The following is an 18,810-nucleotide window of genomic DNA, read 5'->3' as shown; positions in this document are numbered from 1 at the left end:
CTCTTAATTAAGGAAATAATAATTTCATTTTGATCACTTTTCGCTGGCTTTTTTTACATACATATGGCCTATGTGTACATTTCATATCTTTCAGCTTCGCTGGAAAGAGAGGAGTGCTGCTGGAAAGCCAAAACAGTTCTGCTTTCTTTTTCTTGAGACCACAAACCTATCCTCCCGTCTGCAGTGCAGTTATGCATACAGATCTACAGCAAGCGCAGCAGGCCTACAGGGTGGAGTGACAGAGTTTGTACCTGCCATGCATCAGCACTGGGGCCCAAAATGGGCCCTTTGAGGGTGCATCTCCTGCGTGCCATTCAGCTGCAGCCCTGGGCTATGCCCTACAGCTCCCAAAGCTGAAAGAGCAGCACATCTTTCACATGAGAAGAACCTGCACAAGTGATGACAGCTGAGTTCTGGCTGGAGGCATCTGGGGCTGGATGCTGCTTTGTTATTCTAAAAGGGTAAATCTGGGTTCTTTTAAGTCAGGGAAAACGCTTCCAGGTCAGTGATGGGGCAGAACCTCTTCAGGAACACATAACAGGAACTTGGCTGCATCTCGACTGCTGCATTCAGCTATGGGCCCCTCACTGCAAGAAAGACATCGAGGCCCTGGAGCGTGTCCAGAGAAGGGCAGCAAAGCTATGAGGGGTCTGGAGCACAGGTCTGATGGGGAGCTGCTGAGGGAACTGGGATGGTTCAGTCTGGAGAAGAGGAGGCTCAGGGGTGACCGTATCGCCCCTCGGTGCCGGTGCCACACTGCACACACCTGATACATTTATGTGTGTGTATGTACATAAAGGAAAAGGGCCTTGGCGGTTCCTTTCCGCGCGGTGGAGCTGCCGGGCCGCTGGGGGTCAGTGTTGCCCCGCGCAGCTCCGCTCCCGCCCAGGGTCAGGGCACGGCCGCGGCTCCCGTGGGCCCCGCGTCAAAGCCCCGGCGAGGCGGGGCCGTGCCGTCATGGAGCGAGCGGAGCGGGTCGGCGAGTTTGGAGAGCCTTGGAGTGGTGGTGGAGGGAAGGAGCGGTTTTCCTAACCTGTCCGGAGCAGGGCTGCTGGTGGTGGGTCCTTTTGCACCAGGGTGCGTGCAGTGCCCCTGAAAGGCGCCGGCTGTGGTGGGGTGCCGTGGGGCAGGGCTGAGCCAGGCAGGAGCTGCACAGCCACGGCCCTGCTCCTCCCAGAGCGTCCCCAGCCAGCGCAGAATCATCTGAGCTGGAAGGGACCCTTAAAGGTCATCTGGTCCAACTCCCCTGCAGGGAACAGGGACACCTGCAGCTAAATCACGTGCTCACAGCCCCTCCGGCCTGACCTTGAATGTCCCCAGGAATAGGGCTTCCACCATGGGAAGGACGTGGAAATCAGACAGGGACTGCAAGACTGGACTAAGCCTTGCTGTGCTCATGTTGGTCACCAACTCTGTTGTTGTGCCTATGTACTTACCTGAGGGCCTTGCCTCACAGTCAAATCCCAGGGGGTCTGTGACGTTGCAGCAGCAGAAGTTTGGAACCAGAGATCTGCATCCTTGAAGAACACCCAGAGTAAGGTCTGGTTTGTTTTCAAGTGTGAAAACAGCACGATGTGGAGCTTGCTGCAGGAACTCACTGATGCTTGTATTTGTTGTCTTTGATCTCTCTGCTGGCTGGCTACTCTGAAGCTGGATGCAGAATGACCCCAGCAGCAGTCCTGCAAAGTGGCCCGCAGACCTCAGAGCACCAGTAGAACATGGACTTGATCTGTGATCTGAGTAAGCAGCAGCAGCTGAGCTGAGCTGATCTCTGTGCCCATCGTGCTGCTGATTGAAAACTTTCTCAGGCACTGATGCAGCAGCACAGACCTGCCCTGTCTTAATCATGGAATCATAGAATGGTTTGGGTTAGAAGGGGCCTCAGAGTCCACCAAGCTCCAACCCCTGCCATGGGCTGGCTGCCCCCCACCAGCTCAGGCTGCCCAGGGCCCCATCCAACCCGGCCTTGGGCACCTCTGGGAATGGGGCACCCACAGCTTCTCTGGGCAGTTGTGCCAGGGCCTCACTGCCCTCTGAGTAAAGAACTTCCTCCTATACGTAATCTCAGTCTCCCCTCTTTAAGTCATTCCCCCTTGTCCTATCACTACCAGACCACACAAAAAGTAATTCTCCACCTTTTTTACAAGCCCCTTTTAAGTACTGAGCAACCTGGGCTGATCTGACTTTGCATGCCTGGTGTGTAGGCACTGCTATCTGATCTGGTCAGCCAGAGTTGCTCTTAGGGCACCATTCCTCTGCTCTGTTTTAGGCAGAAGTCTGATTTGCAGAGAGATAAATAGCCCTGAGAGTGCCTTTTTCTTCCCAGTGACTGCACAGTCAATGTGCAGTGGCAAGCTCAGCACAGCAGGTGTGGTGAAGCCCAGCCTAATGCAGTCCCAGCAGCTGGCAGTGTTCACCTAGAGCCTTGCAAAGGACCTGCTCTGCTTGGGAACAGCCAATAAGCACAGCAGACCTGGGGCGTATGCAAAGTGCAGCTGTGGTTGCGTGCTGTGGAAATGTTATTTCCATTATGGCATTGCAAACTTGGTTTCAATAACTTAGCAGCCAGATGCTTTGCTCAGGAGTTTGTCCCGCTTGTCTGATCCTGCTGTGTCTGAGGGGTCCATCACCAAGTGGTATGAAGTAGCAGCCTTGTGGGCAGATATTCTCATCCCTGCAGCTGAAACTGTTCTCCTGTGTAGGTTTCTTGGAGACCATGAACAAATACAGTGTCAGCTTTTACATTCCCTGATAAAAATGAAGTCGTGTGGCCAGAAGCTGTGCCATGTTTACTGCAAGTTCTATTTAGTATTAATACCGACATACAGAGCATTTATGCATTAGAAGAGTATTTGTTTTGGAGAAAGGCACCAAAACCACAGTGCTACGTTCCTACAAGCTATGGGGGAACGAGAACAGTGTGGAAGAGTGAGCCACACTCTTTTGTGATCCCTCTTGATACTTCTATAGCAGCTTTAATCCAACGGTTCTTAGTAGAGACACAGGAGTCAAACACTACAGCAGAGCTCACACTGATTTTGGCGGACTTTAGATAAAACTAATGTGCAATGTGTAACAAGCAACTAGAGGGCAGAAGCTCTTGCCCTCAGCCACCCTGCTTGAACCATCAGAAGCTTTTCTTTCTCTTACAGTCTCAGTTTATCAGTGCCATCACTCTAAAATAAATGGCACAAAAATTCACACCTGTTCCCATCAGCCAGTCTGTCCTCTCCTGCACACAGCAGCATTCTCACCTTCTGAACTCTTCCAATCGTGGAAAAGCCTCACAGCCTCAGCAAATTGTTCCAGTAATTAAATACTCGGAGCCTGCACATCATCCTTGCTCACAGTCCATCTAGTGGCTGTTTCCAACACTGAACGTGTGTTCTCAGAAACACTTCTGAATGAAAAAAGCACAAAGCTGGTTGAACAGCTGGATGAAGTTTCTAATATTTAAAGCTGCACTGCACAGCATCTTCTTGTATATTCATACACATAATAGGTGCGTGTCTAGATCAGTCATTTTTGTCTCCTCTCCTTTTGATCAACCAAGAAAAGAATAAATAACTGAATTGCTGGTGAGATGTGAGGCTGTTCTTGATTCCTTCACAAAGAAAAAAGTAAATAGCACTGGGGGCAGCTGATGGGGAGGCTGTAGTTGATGGGGTTCACCTCTTCTCCCAGGTAACAGTGATAGGAGGAGAGGGAATGGCCTTAAGTTGCGCCAGGATAGGTTCAGGTTGGATATTAGAAAAAATTTCTTCTCAGCAAGAGTGGTGAGGCACTGGCACAGGCTGCCCAGGGAGTCACTGTCCCTGGAGGTGTTCAAGAAGCATGGAAATATGGCACTGAGGGACGTGGTCAGGAGTGGTCACAGGCATGAGCTGATGGTTGGACTAGATGATCTTAGTGGTCCTTCCAACCACAGTGATTTGTGATTCTATGGACACGGTGATGCTTTTACATAAAGCTGAGGCTCAGATAAAGCTCTGCTGTTCCTTGATTTTGTGGATCCCGAATGTAAGTTTGTGTATGGTAAAAATAAAGAGTAGGGTAAAGAATTAGATGGAGCTGGAGATGAGCATTACACCTGTTGAACCAGCAGTGTGGGTCAGGAAGCATGTAGCTGTGTCTTAGATTCCTGGTTTCTCCATGCAGCAAGTTGCATGGAATCATACGATGGCTTATTTTGGGGGGACTAATCCCCCAAAGGGCTGCATGCACCAGGAGGCTCACCCACCCTGGGCAGTATTAGTTCCGAGGTCCGGCAGCTTGGACATCAGCAGTGCCTCTTTGTCGAGCCATCAGCTGTTCCAGTTACCAGTGCCGGGGTAGTGGTTTCCTCCAGCTGTTGGCCAGCTGTGGGGGGCTGCGGCACCAACAGCATTGGCCATGACAATGAGTTTGCTTAGATGGATGTTCACAGCATGCTGTGATAACATGTTTTGCCATTGTTGGCTTTTTTTTTCCCTAGAAGGAAGGAAGGAAGTTCATGTAGCTCAGCAGCAGGAGCAGCAGTAACCAAAGATGAGTTTTTATCCATCTCTTGCCAGGTTTTCTGGCTGGAACTGCAGTCTGTTTCTGCCTCCTCTTCAACAGGGGTAATTATCTCTTAATAGAAATAGAAATAGAATGAGAAGAATTGAGGAAGCAGAATGGCTGCCCTTGAGAAATGCCCAGGAAAATAGGTTTAAGAAAACGGTGAAAACAGTGCATTTAACTTCCACAGGTAATGAAGATGTAATATTTGGAGGTGCCGAGTGTGCCTGTGGGTCTCTTTGTGTCACAATGACAAAGGAACTGGAGTTACAACAGCACTACCAGTTGCCATAGGACTTCTCTAAGTGACTGGAAAACCACCTACACAGAGACTGCACGTAATGTATTTACAGCAGTCAATGGAAGCAGTAGCAGCTGGAGCTCCGACCAGCCCTGTTGGTGCTGGCAAACAACACTATAACAACCACCACAGCCACAGGAACTGATAACGCATTCCGAGACCATAAATCACTCTTTCCTATCTCTATCATTGTGTCCATGACATGCTGGGTTTCTGATTGCTCAATGAAATGTCATTTGACTTCAGACGTTTGGTGTTTGTGAGGAAAGCTGTTCCTGAGCCAAATCACTCCTTTGGAGTGTAGCAAAGGGCTGCAGCACTGTGAGGCGTGGCTGTGTAACGCATGGGATCCTCAGTGGCATTACCCTAGGCCTCCCCAGCCAGGTCCCCCCTTGTACAACAAACTCAATGTGTGTGGCAGGATCTTACTGTCCCCACTGAACCTAGACCAAGTGTTTTCTGTTGCCACCAAGATGAGATTAGTCCCTCGATGCCAAAAAAAGCCTTTTTCTCATCAGGAAAGAATATAAGCCACTGAGAATTAAGTAATCATTTATAATTAATTTTCTTCCGATTAAAATAATTTTCCGAAATCTTGCAGGATTTGCTTGTTTTATATCAGGTTCCTAGACAGCGCTTACATTATACATGCTCACGCTTGGAAAAGATTATTTCACCACATGTGCTTGCTGTAATTATTCTTTTAAGTGTGCTCCATTTGATTCTGTAAAACACTGAATGTGCCAGAGGAAATACCAAAGGTGAAGATATTGAATGCTGCTCATGGTACAAAAGAGAAATAAGCTGAAAATGTTGACACAAGGCCCTGAGTTGCCATGACAAGATGTGGGTTGTCTCCACTCCAAAACTGCTTTCAAGCTATGTTCTTTTCTACGGCAAGGCTGGATGAGAGGGAAGGATGAAATAAAATACCGAATGAAAATATTTCTAGCTGTTACTAGTAGACTTTTCAACTCTGATCTACTTTTCGCCCATTCTGCTTTTCAGACTCAGCAGGGACAGGAGAAGCAAGCCAACCTCACGCTTGGTTCTCCATGCAGCTGCACTCCTGGCCCTGTTCACTGCGTCCATGTGCACGTTGCCCTCCCTGAAAGTGATCCAGGGACATGGCCATGTTGGTCTGGGGGCACGAAGCTCTTCCAGAAGGAAGCTGCCAGGGGCTACAGCCCAGGGGGCAGCAGATGCTTCTGTCAATTTTGGTGCTTTATGTTCTTTTTCTCACTCTTTCACATCCTCCCTTTCTCAGTAAGCAACCTCTCCCACCTCCAGAGACTGTCTCTGCACATGGAAAAGCAGGGGTTGCATACTCCCAGATCACAGTCACTGCCCTGTCACTTTCCTTCCCTTCTCTCCCAGTCTTACCCACACATGCCAGTGTTAATCCCAGCTTCATCCTGCCCTTAGCTCCACAACAGAGAGCACCTGATGTTCTGCAGCTGAGACACGCAGAAAGCTTTAGGCCTGGTGTAACCAAATGCAGCATTCATTTGGGGAGAAGAGGTCAGTGTCTGCGCTGTTGGGCTCCTGATGGTAACTCCCTGTCCTCAGGCTCCTCTTTCTGCTTCGGTACCTCTGTCCCATCCTGGCCTGGTGCTTGGGATGGCCCAGCTGAGTGCCTGGTAGCTGCTTTTGGCTCTTTTCTCTTCTCTGCAGTTTCTTTTTTACTTGGCACCTCTGCTCTGTCTGTCTCCTGGTCACCATTGCCTGTGGCACTTGATGTTACGTGCACGGCTGCAGTGGGCTGAAGGGGCTCATTGCTCTTCTTCCACCTCCGAGCCCCCGATTGGGTATTGAATTCGTACATTTTGCCGGTGACTTGCAAAGGAGAGAAGACAAGGAATTAAAATCATGCCTACTTTAGCAGATTAAGCTGAGACAGATCTCCTCATGATGGAGCTAAAAAGGAAAATGTGAAACACTTGGAAACCAGATGAGTTTGGGAAGGGAGCCAAGAGGGAAAGCTTCATTTCTTGAAGAAAATATGATGACCCGGGAGTCGTAGAATCATAGAATCATAAAGGTTGGAAAAGACCACTAAGATGATCCAGTCCAACCATCAACCCATCCCCACCATGTCCACTAAACCATGTCCTGCAGTGCCATATCTCTATGTTTCCTGAAAACCTCCACTACCTCCCTGGGCAACCACTAGCCGTGGTCACCGCCCAACGGAGATGCTTCTGCATCCATATAAAAACTGGCTCTGCAGCTCAAAGAGCAGAAATATTCAAACCTTTATCATCCTGTCCCTCTATCCAAGTTACGGCTACCATATGTTAGCTTGGTCAGTGTAACAAACCCATACACAGTCTTTAGCTGTTATCAGTAACTCTCCCAAAACTTTTGCCTGTGGCTGTGCTGGGAAAGGCTAGTGTGTATGTATGTGCCTATTTTGAAGGTCATGCTGGTCCAGGCTCTGAGCACCCTGATCTAGCTGTAAGTGTCCCTGTTCACTGCAGGGAGGCTGGACTAGATGGCCTTTAAGGGTCCCTTCCAACTCCAATGATTCTATGATTTTTTCAAGGGGAGTTGCCACTCGGTGTAGCAAAGCCTGCTAGGACCACAACATGCTATGGATACCTTCAGGGCCATGCCAGGTCATCTAGGGTGACTCAAGGTCGGGAGATCTGGGAGCCCCATGAGTTTTAACTGTATGCATCCCATTTCCATTTGCACCAGATGCTTTCCTCCAGGCTTACTGTGAACATTGTCATTGATACAGTAAATCAGTATGTATTTTCTGATTGTGCTTCCCTCAAATATATAAAATATTGTTAAGTTTGTGTTGTTTAGCACACATTGCTCCCTTTCCCTGCCAAAAAGATTTTTGGCCCTTTTTGGATTTTGTGAGCAATTTCTGTTTGGACACCAAACGTAAGTCTCTGCTCTTTCAGTTCATTTACTGTTCAGAGATAGGTGGAAAAATTGCCATCCAACCCATGTGATTGCCTCACCCTGGTGTAATTTACTGTCTCTTGCTAAACAGGCAGAGAATCAGGAGCTTTAGTGGCACTGCTTTTAATTAAACATTATTAATATGAAACAAACAAAGGACTATTAAGGCCTGCAAGGAAATAGTAGCTATATGTTACTGCACATTACAGTTTGTATCAGAATTAATGGTTTCTGACACATTAACACAACTCGAGCAATTAAAGATGAAACTGGATCTCTTCACAAGGTGTTTCCTGAGTGCTTACAGAACAGACATGTTACAGCAGCCCAGATCAGGCAGCAGCTCCTGGCTGGCTCTCCTAATCATATTTAACAGCTGATATGCTGGAAATTATTAAATCTCATCTCTGAACTGTCAACACTTGATCCTCTAAGGTCTGGAATGAGCCATGGAGTGGAGAGGGGAGGAGCGGGGAGGCAACGTTTCTCTGCTGGAACCACAAAGCCATGTTATATCCTAGTGCTTGTGTCAGGCACGATGCAAGTACTGTTGCTCTGCGAGCTCAGATAGCCAAAAATGTGGTGCGGTCAGCTTTGTGAGGACGGGAACCACCAGCTGCCCTGCCACAACATCAGCAAGCAGCGGGCTGGAGAACATCCATGTTTAGTGTTGAACAAATCCAGTTACAAAGGGGGAAGCAGGGACTTCAGAGCCCGTCCCTTCAGCTCCTCTTTATAAATAGCAGGTGGGCTTGGAGCTGGCCCAAACCAGCCTCGAGCAGCCCTCTGGATGGCCTTAATTGCACAGTAGGGCCCCATTTGTTCACCCAGGTCCCTGTGCCTAGTGTTTCCTATTAGCTCTCAGTCTCAGAGAGCCCAGAGCCAGCTAATAAGAAACACAAGAACAAACACTTGGGTGGAAATTTGGCCAGATTAATCCAAGACTCAGAACAAGTCTGCCTTTTTCTGAATAATTTGCAACCTATTGTTTTGGGCCTATTTTCAGATGTGCCTGTTGGAGGCCTGTTTTGACTGAGCGTGCCCCATTTCACCAGCCCCCCTTCTCCACGGTGGGGCCCTCAGCCACCACAATTTATCTGCAAGCAAATGCTCTTCCTTGTCCTCCCCAACCAGCAATGCTCAAGACCCGGAGAAATGGCAGCAGTGCCCTGTTGCTATCTGGAGGAGGTTTGTGCAGGAGCAAGCAGTTTGCCCATGCGACCAAGGAATGGTTTGGGATGCAGAACCTGTATACTTGCAGCTACATCAACCTGGAGCCATTTCCCAGACAAGGGGAGGGCAAAGCCATGGAACTGTGACAGCAACCAGAGCAGTGGCCAGGAGCTGATTCCTCCTCTCCTCTCACCTCCAGCACCAGATCCATACGTGTGGGTGAGCAGTGAATAATCTGGCCATTGGATGTGGGTACATTCCTTCATTAGAAATATTAGTAGGGCACTCTCTCGCTTTTCACTGTCTGTGAGATAGAGCTCTGGCTCTCCTTGGAAACAGCAAACTTGAAGTATGAAAAGCAAATGTTGAACTGTACTTAAGTCAATTCATCCAGTTTATTTCTGGCCAGACATTCATATTCACTGTTAATTGCTTTTTATTACCTGGGTCTCTGGCTTCTCCATCAAAGACAGTGTTGAGTTTTACCATTTTCTGTGAAGAGAGACAAATTGTTAAATGAATCCTGTGAATTAGTTAAGCAAGGAAAGCAGTGACTTGGAAATGTTGACCTACATGGATGGAAGAGGATTTGTAAGACCCGTATATCACATTCCTGTAGGCTGACTTTAATCAAAACTGGCAACAAAAGCCATTTGTGGCAAAGGGTGTTGCTACTAGATGTTCAAAGGAGAATTAAAAAGGTCTGACATGCACCATACCTCCACGTGTGCAACCACAAGAGGGTCACCTCCACCCAGGGGAAGGTTGGGAATTCCCTCTGCAAAGAACCTGGGGAGGGAGACTGCAATAGTGGGAGCACATTGCAGTCTTTATAACATTACAGCTATGGAAAAGGAAGGAGCCCCAAGATGCTCTATCTGGGAGCAAAGAAAATCACTATGGTATTTTTGCCACAAAGAAGTACCAGAGAGGCTGCAGAATCTGGCACTTAGAAGCAAAGGGGCCGTGATGAAGGTAAACACCACCACACATGGGGTTGCTTCCATATGCAGAGGTCAGCTGCAGCACTACAGTCTTTTGTTTTTGGGTCAGTCCTTTATCCTCCCTTATCATCTCAACATTCTCTTTGGAAAAGAGTCATCCTTCATACAAAGACGATCATTAATAAGAGCACACTTTTTTTATATTGTTCTGGGGATGGCATTACTCACCAAAGCCAATTCTTTCTTAGGCTTCTTCTTTTCTACAGGGAAGTAAATGCACACAGCAAAGAATCAGATTTTGGCTGTAGTCACCAGATGGTGACGATAGATATTAAAATTTATCCCCCCCATACAGAGATTCTTAGTTCCTAACTACTCAGCTTTCTCAAATGAGCTTTATTGCTTTTCACAGGATGATCCCTAACACTATTTGAAAAGCAAACACTTTCACAGTGTTTTAGAGTGAGGATCCGCAGCTGCCAATGACTAATCAAAATGCACACATTGAAAAGTCTTGTTCCTTCAATAATGAACAAATAACAATGGTTTCTTAAATAAAATTCCTCTCTAAATAATGTGAACAGATACAGAAATTCAAATATATTCATTATTAAAACTTATTCACACCTCTGTTCCGTGAATAATTCCTTTTCTGTAAGCCACTCCACACCACTAGAACTGGGGATTTCTTCGGAGTGAGATCTCCCCACTTGGCCCAGCCATCATGGGTCTGTGCACCACGTACCACCCCTTCAAGGCATATTTTGAGGGCTCAGGTGTTGTAGGAGCTCAGACGGGCTGTCTACCAGCAAGCAAATTAACCTTTGGGGGATATTTGAACTACAAATGCAGATTGTTTTTTTTTCCATGAATGTTTGTACCTGCAAAGCTTGTGCATTCAAACATTTGGAGACAAACCAGGGAAGCACTGCAGATCCAGTCAAATCAAATTCAGACTGAAGAACAGTTTGGTTATGTGTGAATTCCCCATGCTATTAACTCATCCCACGTGCAAACAAATGCAGCGGTGTCTCAGCAGCACGGCATTGTGGATGATACCCAACAAGCTGCTGTGATTTCATCTCACCAGATTGTTTAATGGCCATCCTTGGGAGAACTGCTTGCCTGGCACCACTGGGTTTTGCAGCTGGGTGTGCAGTGCTCTGAGGCATTGTGTTGATAGGAAATCTATTCTGTCTGGCCTTCAGGCCTTTCTGCCAGCGCTTGGGAACCAGTGTTTTCAGAAAACACCAAGCATCGTGTTTTTGGAGTCTGGCCAGTGCTGAAATGCCTCAAATTGGGCAACCAAGAGAACAGCTAGCTTTGTTGGGCTTAGTTAGTCATGTTTTTTTCAAGCTGGGCAATACTATTGAGTAGAGGGAGTTATAAAAGTGGATTCTTAATGAGATGATACAAACCATGCTTGTTAGGGGAAAGCTAATGGGTCTAAAATGAAGAAATGCACTTAAAAGCACCTATTTTAAAAATGCTTATTTTTGTATGTGTAACTTATACCCCTGCTAAGTTAAACAGTCTCCTGTAAAAGCACCAATACTTGAAAATAAATTTTTGGGTATATGTAATGGTGCTGGGATTAAATGAAAGGGATCAGAAGACAGGGAATTAGAATGGAGAAAGCTGCTGAAAGTGCTGAAGAGGGATGGAATTATTTTTTTAAGAGTTAACATATGAAAAATACAGTAATTCTTTACCATCCATGCCAGAAAACCAGGCTACTCTGAATTTGGTTTTCACTAATAGTTAATAGACCTAAATACCACAAGGACAACGACATCTCTTAGGCTGGCATCCCATCATCAGCCAGGGTGTTTGATCTGAGTACTTCTGTACTGGAGCAAGTGTATTTGTCCAGACATAGGTTTACAAATTTTACACAGAATAGTAAACTTGGTGTTGTTGAAAGGTATTAAAATAAAGAAGTACACACCTGGAGCATTTATCCTGCAATGAAAAAAAGAGTGAGAGGTACAGTTAACAAATGTCATACATTTCCCTGTATAAAAGTATCATGCTTCACTCCCTTCCACTTGGCAAGAATGATGTGTTTCCTTGACTTCTGGGATGTGCTTGATCAGTTTGGTTTGCGTTTTTGTTTTCACTGAATGCCTGCTCCATTTAACATTGTTCCCAAACAGAAAAACAGCCCTGAGCATTGCTCTGATACCTCTCCAAGAGGGGACGATAGTGAAAAGATACACTCTTATTGATGATAGCATTATGGATTTATATCATTTGGAAAAAAATGTATGTTCAGACATTCTCATCTTGTTCCATCCTTTGAGGAAGGTCAATTTTTTTGATCTGCTGTGCTCAGATAATACTTTTTAAATATAGGAAAGGTTGTAAGTGTATTTGAAAATATAAAAATTGCTTTTTAATGGGTAAGCCTGGCTCGCAATGAATCACTAGCTCTATTAATAAATAATAACAATGGCCAGGCTATATGCTCCTGGATTCATCTGTCATTTTTATCACAAGTTGCTAAACTCCTTGCACACATCACTTGAATTATAATCACCATCATATATTACCTCTTCACATTTTCTATAATTTCCAAATGTACCTCAAGTCCCAAGAATACTTACATAAATCCATTTCAAACCCCATGAAAGAGCTCTTATCTCTGTGTTGTGACAATGCCAGTTTGCAGGCACCTTGGCTCCCAGCAGTAATCTCTTGCCACTCAGAACCAGAGCTGTTCCCAGTGGCTTTTGCCAAGAGAAAGCACCCAGAGGTACCATGAAGCTCCATGGGTCAGAGCCTTTCAACAGGCCTGGGGAGCACTGCAGGAAATTTGCAAAAGCTTTGCCAAAACAGAGAATTTGGCGTTAGCACCAACATTTGAAACAGCCTCTGAGCTCCATGGCTGAGAGGGAGGAACACATGTGGTACCTGCCCCTGTGATGGGCATAGAGTATGGCTGTATTTTTGCTCAGCACAGTCAGGTACAGACTCCAGTTGTGCCTTATGAGCTTAGCCGTCTTTAGAGGTCATAACTGCTAAATCCACTATGACCTTCCACTAACGCATTTGCTAAACTATTAGCAAATTCATGAAAAACAACCCATGGACATTTTCTGTTGATTTCTTAAAACCAAATATTGGAATCACAGAATCATTACATTTGGAAAAAAGCCTCTAAGATCACCTAGTCCAACTGTCCACCTACCACCAGTGTCTCCCACTAACCATGTCCCTCAGTGCCATACCCACACATTTCTTGAACACCTCCAGGGGTGGTGACTCCACCACCTCCCTGGGCAGCCTGTGCCAGTGCATCACCACTCTTTCAGAGCAGAAATTTTTCCTAATATCCAATCTGACCCTCCCCCTGACACAACTTGAGCCCATTCCCTCTCATCCCATCATCCTATTGTCTTATGTTGCTGCAGCCAGAAATTGCACTTAGTGCAGCAGAGGACATATGGCTACAAAACACCCAACCAGGATTCTCACTCACAGAGGTGTGCCGTCGGCTCGGGGCGCAGGCGAACAGTGGGTGCAGAGCCACCTGGCTAGGAAGGCCCCGAGATATCCCAGCAGCCCCAGGAGCAGCAGGCTGCCCAGCGTGGTGACAAATGGCACATACCACGCCGAGTCCAAGTAGAGGTTCTCCCTCTTCATCACCACTGTAAAGCTGGGCTATTAAAACAAGATTGGAAACATTCCTCAGTGTTGCATTCCTGTACAGTGCTGTTCCTCTGGCTGAACTCCTGCACCCAGACATCTGGCCCAAGGTGCCCCAGGGCTCTGCTCATGATCAGCAGAGGCAGATAGCATCTGCTGGAGGTGGTGATTCATCCCACGTACCTCTCTGTGAAGACCATGATGGGCCACAAGCTCCACAGGGAACCACAGGCAGTGAAACAGAGCCCACCCACCTTGCTGCTTCCTGATCGTGTTTCAATGTCTTATATTAAAGTAGGCATGCCATGGTGGGGCTGGAAAGCTTCAGATTGCATGAGAAGCTGTGAGTGCTCTGTTGGAGGGTTTGGAAATTCAGGGAATACTGCCATTATCAAGCTAATGGTTTCTTATTACCTAAGGCAAAACTGGAATTAGGTCATCTTCATTGCAGTGAACATTTGGTCCCCTTTGTAAAAGGAGATGAACCCTGAGGAATTGGGTTATTATACAAAAATAAGTGAAACTCCTTTTTTTTTTTCCCCTTGAGGTGCTCCAGAAAGGAAAACCACATTTCCCGAGCAGCTGCAATCTCCCACATCCCCCATGAGCCAGGAGACACAGCTTTGAGCTGGCATATCTCTTAGTGCTAGCAGCTCATTCACTGGGGTCCCGCCATGAGATTATCCCCTTACAGATCAGAAATTGCTTGTTTGCTCTATGGGGTCAATACATGGTGTGGTTCTATTCACTGATCATCTACTGAAGTTTTTATTAAATCTTGTGTAAGACAGTTGTAATCACACTGTGTATGAAATTCAGTGTGATATCTATTTGTTTTCCATCTAAGGACAACTTTCAAAAAATGGCACACAGATGAACTGGGTAATATCTGTAACTATTAAAAGGAAGTGTTTAAAATGAAGAGTTGTCAGTGTCTATTGTCAGTCAACACTGTTGAGTACACCAAATTTTTAAAGAAATTCTCAAATAATCTCAAACCACCACCACTGCAGCCTCATTGGGATAGAAGTCACAAGTGACTTTGAGATAGGGTTTTCCATCACTACCAGCCTTCCGTCACCAGGCTCACCAGGCTGCTACCTGAACACAGGTAACAAGTGATGATGGGAAAAGGTGCTGTAATGGAAGTGCTCTTCTGGAAAACAGTCTGAAAGTGGAAGGCTGGTATCTCTGGGGAGGCAGATTTAACATTGTGGTATGTGGGCTAGACTGTTTGCAGTTGTGGTAAGGCACGGGAGAAGAAACACAGAAATTTTGTTATTCAGCTTAACTTTTGGTTACCATATCAAATAATGGGAAGGACAAGGCTGTGAGGAAACCATTTATTCCTTCCCAGCAGAGCAGTAGATAATAATGGGATTATTAATCAATCCACAAATTTGGATTTAAGCATTTCCATAGCAAGGCTTCCAGATTTGTACATGCTATTTGGAGCATCCTCTGATTCTGGCAGATTTGGACAGTTTCACAATGAATAGCTCTTTTTCAGTATCCTCATATTCTCATTCCTGCATGCAGTGGAGAAAAGGCTAGTGCCATCTGCAGGCAGGCACAAAATGGATGGATCCTGGATGATGGCGAGATGGCGTGGCAAGGGATGAAAGCAGTGATCAGCACAAGGATGGGGACAGACTGGTCTGTGCTCCTCCCACTGCGCTGCTGCAGTAAGCAAGAGGAAAGCAAGAGCTGCTCATATCCTGCACCAGCCTGGTGGAAATCAGCTATGAAGCAAAACCAGTGAGCCAGAGCTTCCCTGGGATGGATGTGCCAAGGAGCAGGTTGTTTCACAGGGATGCTGGGCCAGGTGTAAGGCCAGAATATCAGCCATGGATTGTCATGGCGCCCAGGAGCTCAGGAAACACTCATCCCACCTGTCTGGCTTTCCCTGTCTGAAACCTGATGAGAACTCAGAACATGCTGAGGATGTGCACAACTGCTTCAGTTCCTGGCAGGCAGCTTGAACTTTTACCTGAGGATGACCTCAGGGAGGAAAAATGTCCCTTGTAAATGATAAGGATTTCTTGTTATTATTGTTTTTGCCTTTTATTATTGTTTTGGCTTTGGTAGGCACAGAGTAATGCATGCCACTGCTAAAGAAGCACGTAGAAGTACAAGGATGCTGGAGTAGCAAATAGCTTAAAAAAAAAAGGTAGTGCATGAGGTAATGTTAAGGTTCCAGGTTAAGGTTAACCTCTACTCTTTCCTTATTAACAAAGCTGTCAAAATCTTTAACTTTCCAGTTATGTGGTAACAGCAGAGTGCCTGGTCTTTTTTTTTTACTCTTTTTTTTAGAGACTACAATACAAAACGCATGTTACAAATATGTACCTGGAGCCAATTCCCCATGACACCAGGCAAATCAATGACCATTGGCTTCATGTAAGAACACGAAGCTCAGTGCTTCCTAAGACTGGACCCACTGTATGTTTTTGCTTTCCTTTTGCATACATCTACCCTCTCTTCTTCAGTCTCATGCAGATGAACACATGAAAGAATTGCAGAATAAGGCATAATTTCCAGTGAACTTACCGTCGTGGTAGTCACAGTTGTTGGGTTTGGGATAACTCTGATGCTTAAAGTCACTGTTCCAGTTTTAACTAGGTGTGTAACTTTGTTCTCGGCAGATAGTAAATTGTCATCTGTTATGCAGACACGCAGTCTGTAAATCCATTTCGTATCAAGTCCACTCTCATAGTCAAAGGGAGATGCAAGAATCAGCCGAGATGTGTTGGAGCCAGACATTGGGGAAAAGGTAAAATGATTGTTCACATTGCCTGCAAGTAACGGTAACAAACAGTAAAATGATTGTTCACACTGTCTGCAAGTGACAGTAATAAACAAACAAATCATCAAAAAAGAAGAAAAGTGAAGAAAAATCCCACATTAAAATAAATGCATCAAGCAAGCAAAAGGATCGGTTTTTACTGACAACCCTCTATAGATCATTTAACAATTGTGTAGTGGTATGGCTCCTTGATCTTCTTGATATCATACAAAATCATATAAATAAATCATAATAAAATCATTAAAATCATAGAATCATAGAAAGGCGTGGGTTGAAAAAGACCATAATGATTATCTAGTTTCAACCCCCCTGCTGAGTGCAGGGTTCCCAACCACTAGACCAGGCTGCCCAAAGCCACGTCCAGCCTGGCCTTGAACGTCTTCAGGGACGGGGCATCCACAACCTCCTTGGGCAACCTATTCCAGTGCTTCACCACCCCCTGAGTGAAAAACTTCCTCCTAACATCTAACCTACATCTCCCCTGTCCCAGTTTAAAACCATTCTCCCTTGTCCTATTGCTATCCACCCTCATAAACAATTGTTCCCCCTCCTGTTTATACTCTCCTTTCAGGTACTGGAAGGCCACAATTAGGTCTCTCTGGAGCCTTCCATTCTCCAAGATAAACAAGCCCAGTTCCCTCAACCTTTGCTCATAGGAGAGGTGCTCCAGCCGTCTGATCATCTTGGTCGCCCTCCTCTGAACTCGTTCCAAGAGCTCTGTGTCTTTCTTGTACTGGGGCCCCCAGGCCTGGACACAGTACTCCAGATGGGGCCTCACAAGAGCCGAGTAGAGGGAGACTCCCTCTCCCTTCTGGCCACTCCTCTTTTAAAGCAGCCCAGAACATAGCTGGCCTTCTAGGCTGCCAGCGCACACTGCTGGCTCATGTCCAGCTTCTCGTCCACCAGGACCCCGAAGTCCTTCTCCGCAGGAATGCTCTCAAGGAGTTCTTCCCCCAGTTTGTATAAATACCTGGGATTGCCCCGGCCCAAGTGCAGTACCCTGCATTTGGCCTTATTGAACCTCATTAGGTTCTCATGGGCCCACTTCTCCAGCCTGTCCAGGTCCCTCTGGGTGGCTTCCCTTCCTTCCAGTGTATCGACTGCACCGCTCGGCTTAGTGTCATCTGCAAACTTGCTGAGGGTGCACTCGATTCCATCATCTATGTCATTGATGAAGATGTTGAAGAGCACCGGTCCCAAGACTGAGCCTTGGGGGACACCACTCATGACCGGCCTCCACCCTGACATAGAAAAAAATATGAAGTAAGATTCTCTATGAGAACACAGCTGAGAAAAGGCTGTGAAAACTCCTTAGTGCCATCAAGTGCACAAGAGAAGACTCTCATCTCACCTGAATGACCTTTTCATACAGCCTGGAGTGCACCCAGAAGCAGCAGCACCCAGCCTGGGTGAGGATGCTAGGATGTCGCAGTCCTGCTGCTGAGGTGGCCCTGCAATGGCCCCTTGGCCACATGGGCACCATCAGCATCTCCAGAGGTCCCTCCAATCCTTTTCCATCACTTGTTTCTCTGCCCAGAGCACACCACATTGCCTTTGAATGGGTCCCCCTGATGACAGCTTATGACTCAGAGGGGCTAATTTCCACGATGGCTTCACCCACTCTGTGAGCTGCTGCAGGAGGCAGAGAATGGAGCTTGGTGTGTCTGGCCTTCCATCTCTTAACTCTCTGTTCAGGTTACTGGAGATCTGCTGGTGACCTGTGCAGTCTTTGGATTGACCAGAGACAGAAGAAATCAAAGCCATAGACAGGCACCAGAAATACTTTGGTTCTGCTTATTTTGCCTTGTAGAGCTCCAGAGTTGAGGTGACTTTGAAGGCCACATTTACTGTACAACATATAATGGGGCCATGAACAGCTCTCTGGCTCCAAGACCAACCTCACGGCAAAGATCACATCTGTATAACAAAACCTCAAAGCCTGCACTCTATAGGGCCCCTACACACTGCACCCAGCCAGGTCCTGGGCTCTTCAGTGACACCCAGTATTTCTCTGAGAATGTACTGCTGGGCATAGACCAAAACCATGCCAGCAACTACAATTAAATTTTCAGTGTGAGTCAATAACCTTGCCTACAAAATCAGAACAAAATAAATTCACCCAAGAGACTGTATTCCCTTTTTTTTTTTGTGGAGTTGAATATCAATCCATACTCTTCTTCAAATGGATGCAATTGATTAATAGGTTCAAACATTCTTTCTTATAATGCGGTTTTAGTGCGTGCAGCATGGAACTAGGATATGCAGGTTTGTTCAGTTATTTTGAACTACGTGCCATTATCTAAGTGTAAGTTACACAGGGTAACAGAAATCACCATAGTTTCTCAAGATTTACTTAAGTGTAATTGCAAGTGAAATTTGACCATGAAGAACTTTCCAGCTCATTCTACTGAAGTCCTTGTCAATAATGCAGTTGGTTGCGGATTAGTTAATGTGATAGGCAATCCAAATGTGTAAGGGCATCA

At 46.2% G+C, this 18,810-nt stretch overlaps 1 protein-coding gene across 3 annotated transcripts in view; it reads right to left on the bottom strand.

The window, feature by feature from the left end:
• CDHR3 (cadherin related family member 3) overlaps positions 5,376-18,810 on the bottom strand; it is a 34,330-nt gene continuing 20,895 nt past the window's right edge. For all 3 annotated transcript variants that reach the window (XM_021384578.1, XM_021384577.1, XM_021384576.1), the window contains exons 14-19: positions 16,072-16,316; positions 13,355-13,536; positions 11,822-11,835; positions 10,102-10,133; positions 9,373-9,421; positions 5,376-6,676 (exon numbers count right to left, since the gene is read on the bottom strand). In XM_021384578.1, the coding sequence (XP_021240253.1) occupies positions 6,363-6,676; positions 9,373-9,421; positions 10,102-10,133; positions 11,822-11,835; positions 13,355-13,536; positions 16,072-16,316 (836 nt within the window). In that variant the 3' untranslated portion in view covers positions 5,376-6,362. The remainder of the gene's footprint in view (positions 6,677-9,372; positions 9,422-10,101; positions 10,134-11,821; positions 11,836-13,354; positions 13,537-16,071; positions 16,317-18,810) is intronic.

The sequence above is a fragment of the Numida meleagris genome, chromosome 1 (genome assembly GCF_002078875.1).
Source record: "Numida meleagris isolate 19003 breed g44 Domestic line chromosome 1, NumMel1.0, whole genome shotgun sequence".
NCBI classification, from domain to species: domain Eukaryota; kingdom Metazoa; phylum Chordata; class Aves; order Galliformes; family Numididae; genus Numida; species Numida meleagris.
Note: the sequence above shows the minus strand (reverse complement) of the source record. Positions and strands in the feature narration are given on the sequence as shown.